The sequence below is a fragment of the Acanthochromis polyacanthus genome, chromosome 6 (assembly GCF_021347895.1).
Source record: "Acanthochromis polyacanthus isolate Apoly-LR-REF ecotype Palm Island chromosome 6, KAUST_Apoly_ChrSc, whole genome shotgun sequence".
Lineage (NCBI taxonomy): Eukaryota > Metazoa > Chordata > Actinopteri > Pomacentridae > Acanthochromis > Acanthochromis polyacanthus.
Window position 1 is genome coordinate 4,279,225 of NC_067118.1, and position 14,530 is coordinate 4,293,754.

Below are 14,530 nucleotides of genomic sequence, written 5' to 3' on the forward strand. Positions count from 1 at the left end.
CCTCTAAACCACAACGTCAGTTTCCTTCACTGGTTTAAAGTCAGAATAAAAATGAACGCTGCTGATCGAGTCTTGACCAACGGAACCAAACGTCCAACAACCTCCTCTGCAGCTGATAAATCCGTTGGAGGTTCTGACTTTAGGATCACGTTTCTGTAGATCTGACAGATAAAACTGAACAAACACCAACAAACATCACATCTGAAGATAAAGGATTTGATTTAATTTCAGTCCTGGTCAAACCAAGCCTTAAAAACCAGCCTAAAACTAAGATTAAAACCAGTCTAAAATTAAGACTAAAGCCAGTCTAAAGCTAAGAAGAACGCCAGACTAAAACCAGATTAAAACCAGAGTAAAACCAGTCTAAAACTAAGACTAACATCAGTCGAAAGTGAAGACTAACACCAGTCTAATGATGAGACTAAAAATAAGCTGAAAACTAGTTGAAAACTAAGACTAAAACCAGTCTGAAATCAGTCTAAAGATAAGACTAAAAACAGTCTAAAACCAGTTAAAAGATAAGACTAAATCTAAGTAGAAAACCAGTTTAAAACTAAGATGATAACAGTCTAAAACTAAGAGTGAAGCCAGACAAAAACCAGTCTAAAAACCAATCTACAGACAAGACTAAAGTCAGTCTAAAACCATTCTAAAACTAAGACTAAAGTCAGACTAAGACCAGACTGAAATCAGTCTAAAAACCGATGAAAACAAAGTAGAAACTCAGTCTAAAACTAAAACTAAAACCAGACTAAAACCAGTCTAACCCAGACTAAATCAAAAACTAAGTCATTTTACTAGAGAAAACCCTGCAAACCAACTTACATAAACCCAGTTAAAAAAAAGATCAAATTATTCTGACGAGTCTCAACACAACCGCAACACAGACACCAAACAACTGCAGAGAGACGTCAAACGGCTTCAGGCACTGACAAAAGAAATATAAAAAGGCACCGAGTCACTGTAAAGACACACAGAACAACAACAGACAGGAAAACTGACCAGAAAGAACTGCAAAATGACAACAGACACACAAAACATGCAGAAAATGATTCCAGCTAGTGTAAAACAAGCAAAGAAAGACAAAAAATAACCAAAGAAAGCCACAAAACGTCCAAAGAAAGACTCAAAACTTAAGACAGACACAAAACATTCAAAAAGATGCAAAACATCTCAAGAAAGACACAAAACATCCAAAGAAAGACACAAAACATACAAAGACAGACACAAAACATTCAAAGACACAAAACAACTACAGAAAGACACAAAACAACCAAAGAAAGACACAACACATCCAAAGAAAGACACAAAACATCTAAAGATAGACACAAAACAGCCAAAGAAAGATGCAAAACAAACACAAAGTTACAAAAATATGACAAATTTACACAAAACAACAGCACATTTACGTAAAATACCAGCAAAGAGACACAAAACAACCACACAGAGACTGTAAATGAAACTGGATGAAGTAAAATCTAGTTTCTAATGTCCAGTTATTACACATTAAAGAGTGCAAACAGCAGCAGACTTCATGCTTTCTCTGTATACTGTTGAAACTATTCAGCTGAAACAGGTTTAAAACAATGAGCTGTATCAGTGACTGACCTCACTGACGGCTGACCTGGCTGTAAAATGAATCCTGTAACATTCAGCTCTGTCACTTATCTGGTTTAACTTCCTGAAAAAAAACACCTGCTGCACCTGAAGCCTGAGTCATGTGACCTGCTGATCCATATCACCGACTGACTGCAGCTGCTTTGAATAGAATCACAAGGAAAAGTCCCACTGGTTTTTCCAGGAAAGTGACAGAAGTTTGTGCAGTTTAAGAGTCGTTCGTGAAACTCTTCAGTGTTTGTTGTAGAGCAGACTAAAGGTGTAGGACTCACGCTGTACTGCTGCTGCAGCTCCCGACGGTCGGCAGCCTCCAGGCGGGACAGCAGCTCAGACAGAAGGTCCATGTCCTCGGGCAGCAGGTCCACGTCCTCACACACCTGAAAGAGACGAGAGTCCGTCTGAGCTGCTGCACCTCAGATCACTTCTGCTTCTATGTTTAGACTGCTGGCTAATTATTGAACACGGAAGGAAGCGACACAACGCTCACCACGATTACTTCACTGTCCTCACAGCGCCACACAGGCAGACTCACAACAGACACACAAACACATCACCTGTGTGTGTCCACAGAGGGGTGTAGTCACATCAACCTGAACGACACACAACAAACAGCCGTAAAAAGACCTGAAACAACCGCAAAGAGGCGTAAAATGAACCTTAAAAATGACAGCAAAAGGACACGAAACAAGTGGAGATCGACAAAAGAGAAACGACAGCGAAACACAAAAACACTACAAAGTGAAACACAAAAACACTACAAAGGGGTGTACAACAATGACAAAGAGAAAAAACAAGCGCAAAGAGTGCAAAATATTCATAGAGACACAAAAAACACAAACTGACGCCAAACAACTCGAAAAATAGTCAAAACGTCCACAAAGACACACAAAATACCATAAACGGACACACAACAACTACAAAGAGACACAAAACAACCACAAAGACACACAAAACAACCACAAAGAGACCAAAGAGAGGTCAGAATATCAGTGTAGTGTAATGACGAGTAGTACTGGACATAACTGCAGCCAACAACAACAGGAAATGATCGACTGTCTGAGTTTGCATTTTATTTGGAGATCAGTAAATCAGGAAAATGTAAAGCAGTAAAACTGTTCAGAGAAACACAGTAATATGTTTATCCATCCATCCATCCATCCATCCATCCATCCATCCATCCATTTTCTTCCTCTTATCAGGGGTTGGGTCATGGAGGCAGCAGATGAAGCAGGTCATTCCAGACGTTCCTCCTCCCAGCAACACTTTCCAGCTCTTCCTTAAAGGATCCTGAGATGTTCCCAGGCCAGATGAGATAAATAATCCCTCCAGAGGGTTCTGGTTCTACCCTGGGGTCTCCTCCCAAGAGGACATGATCAGAAAACCTCCAAAGGAAGTCTTCTTGGAGGATCTGAATCAGGGGTCCAAAAAACCTCCACTGGTTCCTTCAGAGGTGAAGGATCAGCAGCTCTACTCTGAGCTCCATCCAGATGTCTGATCTTCTCCTCCTATCTCTAAGGCTGAGCCCAGACACCCTACAGAGGAAGCTCATTTCAGACGCTTGTATCTGTCACAGCAGAGATGGCAATTCAGTAGAATTGGCAATTCTCCTAGTAGAGATGCCAATCCCAATCTCTACTAGGAGCATTGGCAATTCTACTGAATTGGTTAGGTTTATGGTTAGGGTTAGCAATTGCAATGTCTACAATGTCTACAAGGAGAATTGCCAATGCTCCTAGTAGAGATTGCGATTGGCATCTCTCCTTGGAGAATTGCCAATTCTACTGAATTGCCATCTCTACTGTGACATATCCATGATCTCATTCTTTGGGTCACTACCCAGAGCTCATGACCATAGGTGAGGGTTGGAATGGAGATGGTAGATCGAGCTCCCTCTTCACCACGACGGTTCGGTACAACGCCTTCATTAATGCTGACGCTGCAACAATCCTCCTGTCCATCTCTTGCTCCATTTTCCCATCACTCATGAACGAGATCCAGATATACTTGAACTCCTTCACTTGGAGAAGCAACTTCCCCTCCAACCTAAAGGGAACAATCCACCGGTTTCCATCAGAGAACCATGACCTCAGACTTGGAGGTTCTGATCCTCATCCCTACTGCTTCACACTCAGCTGCAAACCGCTCCAGTGCTGCTGAAGGTCTGAGGAACCAACAGAACCACACCATCTGAAAAAATCAGAGATCCTGAGGTCCTTAGATCAGACACCTTCCTCACCCTGACTGCACCTTGAGATCCATGAAGACCACAAACAGGATCGGAGACCAGGGACAGCCCTGGAGGAGTCCAAGTTTCAAGTTTCAAGTTTAGTTTATTGTCATATACATTAGGGTACAAAGTACCATAAGCAATGAAAAATGGTTTGCCCTCGGCACACTCTCTGCAAGTTAATACGATAAAAATAATAAACACAATTTAAAAACACAACACCAACAACAGACAATAAAAAGTTATCAGCGCCTCTTCAGGCTAATGTTCATGAGCCGCACCGCCTTCGGATAAAAACTGTCTCTAGATCTACAGGTCTGAGTTTGTAGGCAGCGCAGACGTCTCCCCGATGGCAGGTAGGAGAAGAGAGCATGAGCAGGATGACTGGGGTCCTGCATAATGCTCAGGACCTTTTTCTCACAGCACTTTTCAAACAGCTGACCAATTTGAGGCAGAGGGGATCCAATGATTCTTGATGCAGTTTTTACAGTCCGCACCAGCCGAGCGAGATCATCTCCCGTAATGTTTCCAAACCACACCAGGAGACCAGAGGTCAGAACGCTCTCGACTGTACAACTATAAAAGTTTATGAGTATTTGTTTGGACAGTCCATACCTTCTGAGGCGTCTCAGAAAATAGAGTCTCTGCTGGGCCTTTTTAATAGCACAGCTGATGTGAAGAGACCAAGTAAGATTGTCACAAAGATAAATACCCAGGAACTTAGTTATTAACCACCTCAACTGAAGTGCCGTTAATATGAACAGGTCTACAAATAGATTTATTCCTCCTGAAATCTATGATGAGCTCCTTTGTTTTTTCCACATTCAAGGACAGATTGTTTTGATGACACCAAGTGACCAGGCTTTGTACCTCTTCTCTATAGTGCACCTCATTGTTATCCGATATAAGACCTGTAACTGTAGTATCATCTGCAAACTTAAAAATTCTGTTGGTGGAATGTCTTGCCACACAGTCAGAAGTATACAGATTATACAGCAAAGGACTTAGACAACATCCTTGGGGGGCCCCGGTGTTTAAAACAACAGTGGATGAGTAAGTGGTCCCTACCCTCACTGTCTGTGGACGGCCTGTCAGGAAATCCTGTAACCACTGACAGATGGAATAGCTAAGGCCGAGATCTTTTAGCTTAGTTACAAGAGTAGATGGAATAATTGTGTTGAAGGCACTGCTGTAGTCAACAAAAGCATCCTGACATATCTATCTGGCCGGTCTAGATGTTGTAACACAGTGTGTGGGGCCAATTAGAGTGCCTGTATATCAGAGTGGCAACATGACGGGTCCAAAAAATTTTGGTCACGTGATCTATGGGCGCCATTTTGTTTCCAATTCATGAACCCCGGGTTTTCCTGTTAACGTTGTTTACACCGCAGAGAGTAATTCTAGGTCCTTTTTCGCTTCCTAAATACCTGAAAAATGACGGGCTGTTGTGCCTTTGGGTGCACAAATCGATCAGAGAAGGGATCCCACATGTTTAGATTTCCCAGTAATAGTGAAAGAAGGAAACTGTGGTAAAATAAAGTCCGGAGAGTGTGATGGAAACCGACTTCATCGTGGTTTTTGTGCCAGGTTAGTCCCATGTATGTACTTTCATGTTATGATGTATGGGTGAATGACAGATAGAAAAGTTTGATGTGATTTTAGGCAGTTGTGGTTATTTTGACTTTGACCATTTTCATGCATGGAGATGCATGAAATACGGGCCGCTGAAGTTTAACAGGGTAACCCGTTAAACTTCAGCGGCCCGTATGTGCAAAGGTATTTTACTAAATTCACCAAAGCTGCAGACTCGATGGAAACATTATACACCCATGGAAAGCTTAGATTCTCATGAATCCGCCGGTATAAACCACTTTCAGATGTGATTACCACAGCGGGTAATATAAACACATTTGTCCAACAAACAACAAATAACGTAAACAGCACAACTCACCTTTGAAGGTTCAAAACTAGTCACAGATGAAAATATTCCACAAAAAACGGCCATAATCCAACCTTGGACATCCAGACAAAACAAGCCAGTGAAATATTTTGTCCAAAACATGTCTTGAAATCAGTAAACAATCCATAGTTTTCGTGAATGTGCACCTCGCGCTGCGAGTCCCATATTGAGTGAATGGAAACAAAATGGCGTCAAATCCCCAGTTGTCGCCACTCTGGTTATACAGGCACTCTAGGGCCAATGAGACAGCATCCTCCACAGCTCTATTTTCCTTGTAGGCAAATTGTAGCTGGTCGGTGGTAGCGCACAAGATTTTTGTTTATGTATTGTTTAACCAGCTGCTCAAAACACTTCATTATCACTGAAGTTAGGGCTATGGGCCTAAAGTCATTCATCGTAGTAAGAGAGGATTTCTTTGGCACAGGCACTATTATAGATTGTTTAAAACATGTGGGAACCTCACAAAGTAATAGTGACAAGTTGAAAATATCCACAAAGACAGTTGCAAGTTAGTTAAAACAGCATTTTAGAACCCGTGGTGTAATGCCGTCTGGCCCCGCTGCTTTTCCAGTCTTTACAGATTTAAAAACTCTGCGCACATCAGTCTCTGTGATTTCAAGTCCTACTCCACTATCCATGTTCCAGTCCTCACTTTGTAAAGGTCCTGATGAGTCCACATCTCGCTCAAAACGAGAGTAGAAATTATTCAGATCATCTGGAAAAGAGGCACAGGTGATTGAATTAGTGCTTGGCTTTAACTTATAGTTTGTGACCTCTTGTAAACCCTTCCATAAGCGCCTAGAGTCATTCTCTCTCCCGTGTTCTTCCAATTTGTCTCTATGATCTTTTTTTGCCGCTCTTATGGCTTCCTGGAGCCCATACCTGGCTGCAGTCCAACACCCCCTGGAAATGAGTCTGACTTCATGCTTTAGCTCTGTTTTGTGGCTGCTTGTATTTTTTTTTTGATTCTCTTTGAAGTCGTTTTGAATCTTTTTTGTTGCTTTGTGTCTCTTTGTTGTGGTATTTTGTCTTTATTTTGTCATTTTGTGTCTTTGTAGTCATTTCTTGTGTCTTTGTAGACTTTACTATACTGTAGCTCTGTTTGTTGTCTGTTTGTATTTTTTTAAATTTTCTTTTAAGTAGTTGTGTGTCTCTTTGTGTGGTTTTTTTTTTAGTCTTTATTGTCGTTTTGTGTGTCTGTTGTGTTTTCTCCAGCCTGCACTAACAGGGTCAGAGTGAGACCTCTCTGCCTCCGGTCTTCAGAATCAGCCTCGAAGTGAGCCCTCCTGCCTGTCCGTCCCTCTGTGCGGCTCTCCGTCTCCTCCGCTAGCCGAGCCTGCTAGCTGGCAGCCCGGGAAACATGGCCATGTCGCAGGCTCTGTCCGAGGAGGAGTTCCACCGGATGCAGGTGAGAGCAGCACGGCGGGTCGGCAGGGTGTCGCTCAAGTGGCTGTCAGGGCTGAGGGGGGACACCTGGGGCCAGGTGCGGCGGCATCAGTGCCGGGGGCGTTAGCGCAGCATGCTAACAGCTAGCCGTAGCGCTAGCTGGGTGTTGATGTGTCAGTTAGAAAACAGAGTAAAGCAGGCTAAATATCTGGTTACAAACACAGAGACAATAGACTAAACATCTTATTAGAAACACACACAGCAGCTGATACTGGTTTATTAACCTGTTAGCTTGGCATCCTGCCACCTGGAGACGTTATTAAAGGTGTAAATTAGCTTCCCCGGTGCTAAATGACAGCGGTTAGCATGTTAGCATCCCGGGGACGCTCCCGGTGACAGTCACGGGATGAGAGGAGACAGCAGCCCGGCAGTGTGTGTCCGTCTGGGCTGTATCCGCCTGAAATAAACCCACAGAGTAAATAGCAGGGCTCGCACACGCACACACCTGTTAGCATGCTAGCTGCTACCTGTCCAGGTGTTTACCTCCAGCAGGTCCAGAGGACAGGAAACTCCAGTCATTTTGTGTGTCTTTGCTGTTGTTTTCCACCATTTTGTGTCTCCTTGTAGTGGTTTTGCATCATTTTGTAGTTGTTTTGTGTAATTTTGTCATAATTTTGTGTTTAGCTGTGTGTTTGTACTTATTTTACGTCTCTTTCTAGTTAATTTGTGTGTCCTTGTGGTTTTGTGTCTTGTTGTGGTTGTCATGTGCATTTGTGTTGTTGTTGTTGTCTGTCTGTTTTTGGTTGTTTTTTGTGTTTTTGTGGTCATTTTGTGTGTCTTTGCTGTTGTTTTCCATCATTTTGTAGTTTGTTTCAATCATTTTGTAGTTGATTTGTGTATTTTTCTTCAGTTGTGTTTCTGTTTTGGTTGTTTTTGTGTCTGTGTGGTCTTTCGGTGTGTGTTTATAATGATTCTGAAGGTGTGTGTCCACTAGATGAGATTTTCCCGCATGGCAACGCACCGCATCTGAAAATCACACAGCCGGTGGGCGGTCACTAGTGGACCACAACGTGGTCACTGACCGAGCTTTCAGCTGACAGTCCAGCAGATGAGTCTGACAAACACAGCGACTCCACCACAAACTTTCCCTTTTATTTCTAAAACAGTAATAGTTACCATGCATGCTCAGATCCAGCTGTTAGAAGCTTCTCCTCCATGGTGAACTGTGTTCAGCAACTTCTTTAAGCTCCTTTCCTGCCCCTGATTGGACAAACGCATCTACTCGGGCCGGTCTGCTGCTGGATTTCAAACCGGACCAACATGGCGGCTCGGCTGCAAACTTTGTCTAATATTAAAAAAACACTTCAGAGAAAAGTATTTCTGAAAGTCTGCTTTATGTAAATGAGCTGCAAGTAAACGCACCAGATCAAAGCTGGAAACACACCACAACCGGACCAGAATGCCACATGTGGGGTGTTTACCTGCAGCTCATTTACATAAAGCAGACTGGACTCCAGCATGCAGAGATTCCACACATCATGAAACTGTCCTCAAACACCTAAACTAACCATCAGTGAAATAAAACCAGGACAGATTCAGCTGCTGCAGATTATTTCTCTCCTCAAATGCTTTCAGAAATACTTTTCCCTGAAGTGTTTTTGATATAAAAGGGAAAGTTTGTGGCCCAGCCACTGTGTTTATCCGACTCATCTGGCAGACTGTCAGCTGAAAGCTCGGTCATGTGACCAAGGGCGTCAGTTTGTTTTTAAAAGTGGGGGGGACGGAGACCACAGCACTTTGAGAAAATGTCGAAGAACGGCGGCAAAATGCCACAAGCTGGGCTCAAACTCACAACCACCGCACCAAAGGCGGAGGCTCAACCTGTAGAGCTATCGGTACATGCAGGTAGAGGGGTCTGTGGGCCGCTATAGTACTAATTCTCCCGGGCTGAAATTTTGCCCCTGCACGCCTCTGGTTGGAGCTTCCACTTGGCACGGGCGCAAATTTAGCATCTGCGCGTTTTTTTTACCTCACGAAGGTGTGCTGCATGTCTGTGCAACTCTCGGCGTGCGGAGTGCGAGTGCGGATGGTGCGTTCAGAGCGTCGGAATTTTCTATACTACTGAAAATAACTGGGTTTACAACGGCTTACATGTGAAGAATTTGAATGTGTTGGAGACAAAATGACCCCTGACAAAAAGTGGGGGGGACACGTCCCCACCGTCCCCCCCTAAACTGACGCCTATGCATGTGACCACGTTCAGGTCCACGAGTGACCGCCCACCAGCTGTGTGATTTTCAGATGTGGTGTGCCGCTGTGCAGGAAAATCTCAACTAGTGGACCCCACCTTAAGTCTGTTTCTAATCATTTTGTGTGTTTTGTTGTTGTTTTACATCATTTTGTGGTGTCTTCCTATCATTTTGTAGTTGTTTTCTGTCATTTTGTTAGTTTTATGTGTGTTTTTGTGTATTTTTTGTGTCTTTGTGGTCTGTTGCTGTGTGTTTGTAATGATTTTAAGTCTCTGTAGTTATTTTGTGTGACTTGTGCTGCTTTTTGTGGTTATCATGTGCATTTGTGTTGTTTGTTTTTGGTTGTTTTTGTGTATTTGTGGTAATTTTGTCTGTCTTTGCTGTTGTTTTCCATCATTTTGTTGCTGTTTTGTGTCATTTTGTGGTTTGTTTCTATCATTGTGTAGTTATGTTGTTTAATTTTGTCAGAGTTGTGTGTCTGTTTTGGCTGTTTTTGTGATCTTTTGATGTGTGTTTGTAATGATTTTTAGTCTGTTTCTTGTCATTTTGTGTGTCTTTTTGGAGGTTTTCCTTCATATTGTTGCCGTTTTGTGTGTTTCTATCATTGTGTAGTTGTTTTGTTTAATTCTGTGTGTGTTTTGGCTGTTTTTGTGTCTTTGTGGTCTTTTGGTGTGTATTTACAATGATTTTAAGTCCATTTTCAGTCATTTTGTGTGTCCTTGTGGTGGCTTAGATTCTTTTTGTGGTCGTCTTGTGTGTCTTTGTAGTTGTTGTGTGTTTTTCTGTTGTTGTTTTGTGTCTTTCTGTTGTTGGTTTGTCTTGTTGTGTTGCTGTTTCCCTCATCTTTTGTCTCGTCTGCTTGTCCATGTCGTCGTCTTTGTGTTGTCTTTGTGTTTATTCCACCTTGTGTGACTGAATACTGTTGACCAGGTGTTCCTGTCCAGGTGCAGCTCAGGTCAGAGAATAAAAGAACGTACAGACTCACCTGCTCTCAGGTGTGAGTTTATTCAGAGGGTGGATTCAGTCTGATAACACAACCTGATAACCTTTAATACAAAAAAACAACTAATGACGGAAACACGACACAGTTCATGTTAATTATTCTTATCGTACAGATCTAGTTATTTTACGTGTAAGCGAGACACAATGGGGCACAACAATGATGCAAAACACCTAAAATGTGACACAAAATTTCTGAAAAAACAACCAGAAATAGATGCAAAACCACTGCAAAATTTAAAAAAACGAACACTAGGAGACACAAAACAACCACAGAAAGATATAAAACGACCAAAATGTGACAAAAAATGAACCAGAAAAGATTCAAAACAACCAAAATGAAACACAAAACATCAGAAAGATGCACAACAAACAAGACACAGAAAATGTCACAAAATGATCCAGAATTGGTTAAAAACTATCACTAAAAGAGGCACAACAACCACAAGGAGACACAAAACAACCACAAAAAGATGTAGAACTTCCAAAATATGATGCAAAATGAACCAAAGAGATTAAAATCAGACACAAAATGTACCAAACCGAGAGAAAAACAACCACAAAAAGATGCAAAACGAAAGCAAAATTAAAAAACTAACACAAATAGACACAAAACAACCACAGAAAGATGTAAAACTACCAAAATGTGGCAAAAAAATTACCCAAAAGAGATTTAAAACGACCTAAATGACACAAAAAAGTGGTGCAGAACAACTAAAATATGACTCAGAATTAACATAATTGGTCAAACAACAACCATAAAAAGATCCAAAATGACCACAAACCTAAAAAAAACAACACTAAGAGGCACAAAACAACCAGAAAAAGATGAAAAACTACCAAACTGTGACACAAAATGACCACAAATCAAACAAAAACAATCAATAAAAGATCCACAGGAGACACAGAATGAGTGTTTCATTGAAGTGTTGCTAAAACTGATCAGTCAGCATCATAAAAAAGATATTTATCAGGTGTTAAATGTAAATATCAGGTTATTAATCTGCAGTTCCTTCCGTATTGAGAATGGAAACAGCTTTTAAAAACTCATTACAGTTAATTTCATCACAGAATGTTGATAGTTCAGTTTTAATTCCATCTGCTCATGGATCGGTGTGATCTCTGCAGGTTTAGGGTCAAAGATAAACCAGATGAGTTCATCACTGGGTCTAAATGATGTTTTTACTAAACAAATATGTTGTTTTTATAGAAAATGATGATGAAAACACCCGTTTGGTGAAAGTTCCTGCAGGACTAGCTGTGTTTCCGATGAACTGATCGGCTGTTTGGTCTCTAAAGTATCAGAAAATAATTAATATTGTTTCCTCTGACGTCGTGTTTTGTCCTCAGACGTTCAGTTTTCTGTCACAGAGGAGAACAGACGGTTTTATTAGAAATGACTCAGACTGATCCCACTTCCTCCTGATGACACGCTGATGATGCAACACGAGAACCGACCAATCATCGGCTGGACAGGAAACTGTGGCAAACCTCCATATCTGGCTGCTTGATGTTAATTAGCAGCTCCTTAATGAGTCTAATCAACATGTGTAGTCAGTTATCATCGTTTAATGAGGTGTTTGTTTGGTCACACAGTTACATTTTAATAACGTTTCAACACCAACGCTTTGGAAACATCACAGCAGCATGAAGAAACCGGGAACTGACGGATAGGAGACGCTTTCCTGTGAAAATAAAACCATTATACCCAGAGATGAACTGAACTGGTTCATCTTTGACTTTAGAACCAGCAGGAGTCACATAGATCCATGTGGAGATGGAATTAAACCTGAGTTATCAACAATCTAACACGTAGATTAATCAGTTTTAGCAACACTTTAATGAAAACCTCGTTTTGTGTCTGCTGTGGATCTTTCAATGGTTGTTTTTTGTGCCATTCTGTTCATTTTCTGTCATATTTCAGTTGTTTTGCATCATTTTTGGTATGGTTTTTGTCTCATTTTGGTAGATTTGAAGCTCTTTTGGGTTATTTTGCATCATGCCATGGTAGTTTCACATCTTTTTATGGTTGTTTTGTGTCTCTTAGTGTTGGCTTTTTGTCTTTGTGGTAGTTTTACGTCTTTTTATGATTGTTCTTTGTTCGACTTTTGCTCATATCAGTGTTATCAGTGGTTGGCCAGAACAAATTATAGGCAATGGAAGGATAATTTTGACCTCCATTAGACACCAGGATCAAAACCCCGCAACAGACATTCTGCATGACATGATGTACATCCCAAACCAAAGAAATATGCATTAGAGACTCAAAATTACCAAAATTAAACAAAAAATGTACTAAATGAGACACAATAAAGATGCAAAACAACTAAAATGTGACACAAAATCAACCCCAAAAAGACACAATTACCACAAATATGAAAAAACCAACACAAGGAGACACAAAATGAACACAAGAAGATGTATATCGACCACAAATAGATTGAAAATTACCTAAATGACACAGAAAGATGTACAACAACCTAAACTAGACGTGATGAAGTGTCAGACTCTAACATTATGAAACCACAGAAACATGTTTGACGTTGTCGTTTTCTTTGTGTTTTCAGGCTCAACTGTTGGAGCTGAGAACTCAGAACTATCAGCTGTCTGATGACCTCAGGAAGAACTCAGCAGGTAGAACTAGAACCAGATCTGACTGCTGTTCTCATTTCAGCATCAAGTCTTTGTGTTTATGAATGTTCTGAAGCAGGTTTTTACTGTTAGAAATCTGACTAAACCTGCAGATATCATAGTGGGACTTTAGACAGAAAGAAAGCAGCAGCAGGGCTCATTTTAATATTATTATAGGAATAAAACAGTAAATCAGGGGTGTCAAAATCACCTTGATTCAGGGGACACATTCATTCCAATCTGATCTCCTGTGGACTGGAAAAAATGAGACACAAAATGCCAAAAAAAACCTCAAAATGATAGAAATGAGACTCAAAATCATAAAAATGAGACATATAATAATAAAAATGAGACTCAAACTGACAAAAATATAAATTAATAAAAAATAAGACTCCAAATGACAAAAATGAGACTTAAAATGATAAAAATGACACTTAGAAAGATAAAAGTGAGACTCAAAGTAACAAAAATTAGACCCAAAATGATAGAAATGAGATTAGAAATGATAAAAATGAGACTAGAAATGATAAAAATAAGACATAGACAAAATTGAGACTCAAAATGACAAAAATGAGACTAGAAATGATAAAAATGAGACATAGAAAGACAAAATTGAGACTCAAAATGACAAAAATGAGACTAGAAATGATAAAAATAAGACATAGAAAGACAAAATTGAGACTCAAAATGACAAAAATGAGACTAGAAATGATAAAAATAAGACATAGAAAGACAAAATTGAGACTCAAAATGACAAAAATGAGACTAGAAATGATAAAAATGAGGCATAGAAAGACAAAATTGAGACTCAAAATGATAAAAATGAGACTCAATGACAAAATTGAGGCTCCATAACTAAAATTGAGGCTCAAAACGATAAAAATGAGACTAAAAAATTGAGACTAGAAATGATAAAAATGACACATAGAAAGACAAAATTGAGCCTCAAAATGGTAAAAATGAGACTCAGAAAGATAAAAATGAAACTCAAAATGACAAAAAATGAGACTACAATGATAAAAAATGAGACTTAAAATGATAAAAATGAGACACAGAAAGACTTTGAACAGTTGATGAATGAGGAAAATGAGAGAGAACGAAGAGTAGAAGAGGTGACTGTTGTGGACCAGGAAGTAGCAAAGATTAGTAAGGATGAAGTGAGGAGGGCATTGAAGAGGATGAAGAGTGGAAAGGCACTTGGTCCTGATGATATACCTGTGGAGGTATGGAAGTGTCTCTGAGAGGTAGCAGTAGAGTTTCTGACTGGGTTGTTCAACAGGATCTTAGAAAGTGAGAAGATGCCCGAGGAATGGAGGAGAAGTGTGCTGGTGACCATCTTTAAGAACAAGGGAGATGTGCAGAGTTGTGGCAACTACAGAGGAATAAAGCTGATGAGCCACACGATGAAGCTATGGGAAAGAGTAGCTGAAGCTAGGCTAAGGGCAGAGGTGAACATCTGTG

The 14,530-nt window shown here is 40.5% G+C and overlaps 2 protein-coding genes and 1 long non-coding RNA gene across 10 annotated transcripts in view; 2 read left to right on the forward strand and 1 right to left on the reverse strand.

The window, feature by feature from the left end:
• The window catches only part of ptpn18 (protein tyrosine phosphatase non-receptor type 18), a 33,225-nt gene extending 25,391 nt beyond the window's left edge, over positions 1–7,834 (reverse strand). Inside the window, exons 1-2 of one of the 3 annotated variants that reach the window (XM_051949865.1) lie at positions 7,734–7,834; positions 1,890–1,994 (exon numbers count right to left, since the gene is read on the reverse strand). In XM_051949865.1, the coding sequence (XP_051805825.1) occupies positions 1,890–1,994; positions 7,734–7,769 (141 nt within the window). In that variant the 5' untranslated portion in view covers positions 7,770–7,834. Of the gene's footprint in view, positions 1–1,889; positions 1,995–5,795; positions 5,922–7,695 lie in introns of those variants that run through there. The other 2 variants (XM_051949866.1, XM_051949864.1) reach the window with 2 other exon arrangements.
• Positions 1–14,530, forward strand: part of LOC127534526 (uncharacterized) — a 308,994-nt gene that overhangs the window by 195,311 nt on the left and 99,153 nt on the right. The window lies entirely within an intron of this gene.
• gripap1 (GRIP1 associated protein 1) overlaps positions 7,069–14,530 on the forward strand; it is a 51,723-nt gene continuing 44,261 nt past the window's right edge. For all 6 annotated transcript variants that reach the window (XM_051949857.1, XM_051949858.1, XM_051949859.1 and 3 more), the window contains exons 1-2: positions 7,069–7,212; positions 13,006–13,072. In XM_051949857.1, the coding sequence (XP_051805817.1) occupies positions 7,165–7,212; positions 13,006–13,072 (115 nt within the window). In that variant the 5' untranslated portion in view covers positions 7,069–7,164. The remainder of the gene's footprint in view (positions 7,213–13,005; positions 13,073–14,530) is intronic.